This window comes from Eimeria tenella, genomic scaffold (genome assembly GCF_000499545.2).
Source record: "Eimeria tenella Houghton genomic scaffold, Eth_scaff4519, whole genome shotgun sequence".
In the NCBI taxonomy this organism is placed as follows: domain Eukaryota; phylum Apicomplexa; class Conoidasida; order Eucoccidiorida; family Eimeriidae; genus Eimeria; species Eimeria tenella.
The window spans coordinates 179-1,234 of record NW_013545446.1 but is presented as its reverse complement, the minus strand read 5'-3'; the positions used below and the strand labels follow the sequence as shown (position 1 = coordinate 1,234).

The window sequence follows — 1,056 nt, the reverse complement described above, 5'->3', positions numbered from 1 at the left end:
TGCTTCTGCTGCTGCTGCTGCTGCTGCTGCTGCTGCTGACGCCGAGGCAAAGGAGGAGGCGGCAGAGGAAGCAGCAGCAGAAACAGCAGCAGCAGCAACAGCAGCAGCAGCAAATGCTGGCAGCGAGCCCGCAGCTATGAGTGTCGACAACGAGCCACACTCAGCCAAACAAGAAGGTAAAAGTAGGGTTTAGGGTTTAGGGTTTAGGGTTTAGGGTTTAGATCTAATGTAGGGGGCTGAAAGTTTAGCTACAGAAGGCTGTGTGACTCAAGTGAAGGTGCATCAAGCGGCCGAGGGTTTAGAAGGGGTTTAGGGTTTAGGGTTTAGAGCTAAGGGATCAGGGTTTAGGGTTTAGCGTTTAGGGTTTAGGGTTTAGGGTTTAGGGTTTGTGCTCTCCGGTGAAGGCTCTCCCACTTCCTCCACAAAGAAACGCAAACTGCCGTTTGCTGCTGAGGGCAGCAAACCTGCTGCTGCTGCTGCTGCTGCAGCAGCCACCCAGAAGTCCCCCAAAAAAGTTAAAACCAAACCCAGCAGCAGCAGCAGCAGCAGCAGCAGCAGCAGCAAACTGTGCGGAAAGAAGGTTGTGTTGACAGGAGTGCTGCAGCAAATGAGTCGAGAAGAAGCTGTAGAAAAAATTCTAGAGAACGGCGGCTCCGTCACCACGGCGGTACCCTAACCCTAAACCCTAAACCCTAAACCCTAAACCCTAAACCCTCATTCCTAAATTGGAAGCGCTGGCCTCTATTCATGCTACGTACGAAGCCGCTGAAGCGGCTTCGTGCGTCTTTAGGGTTTGCGATTTGGGTTTCGGGGTCTAGGGTTTAGGGTTTATGAATTAGGGTTTAGGGTTTAGGGTTTAGGGTTTAGGCCTTGGCATTCGGGTGTCTAGGGCTTATCGCGTGGACTTCAGCCCTGCACGTAAGAGCGCTGTGCCGTGCAGGCTTTACATGGCCTTCAAGACTCAGTTTCTAGGGTTTAGGGTTTAGGGTTTAGGGTTTAGGGTTTAGGGTTTAGGGTTTGGGGCGCAGGTCTCTGGGCGCACGGACTTGCTGGTGG

General features: G+C 52.7%; 1 protein-coding gene across 1 annotated transcript; it reads left to right on the top strand.

Moving 5' to 3' along the window:
* Positions 1-404: 404 nt before the first annotated feature.
* Positions 405-676, top strand: ETH_00037340 (uncharacterized protein; the record flags this gene model as incomplete). Its single annotated transcript, XM_013380154.1, has 1 exon — positions 405-676. A coding segment is annotated over one exon (272 nt), but the record flags the coding sequence as incomplete, so codon positions are not given.
* Positions 677-1,056: the final 380 nt, after the last annotated feature.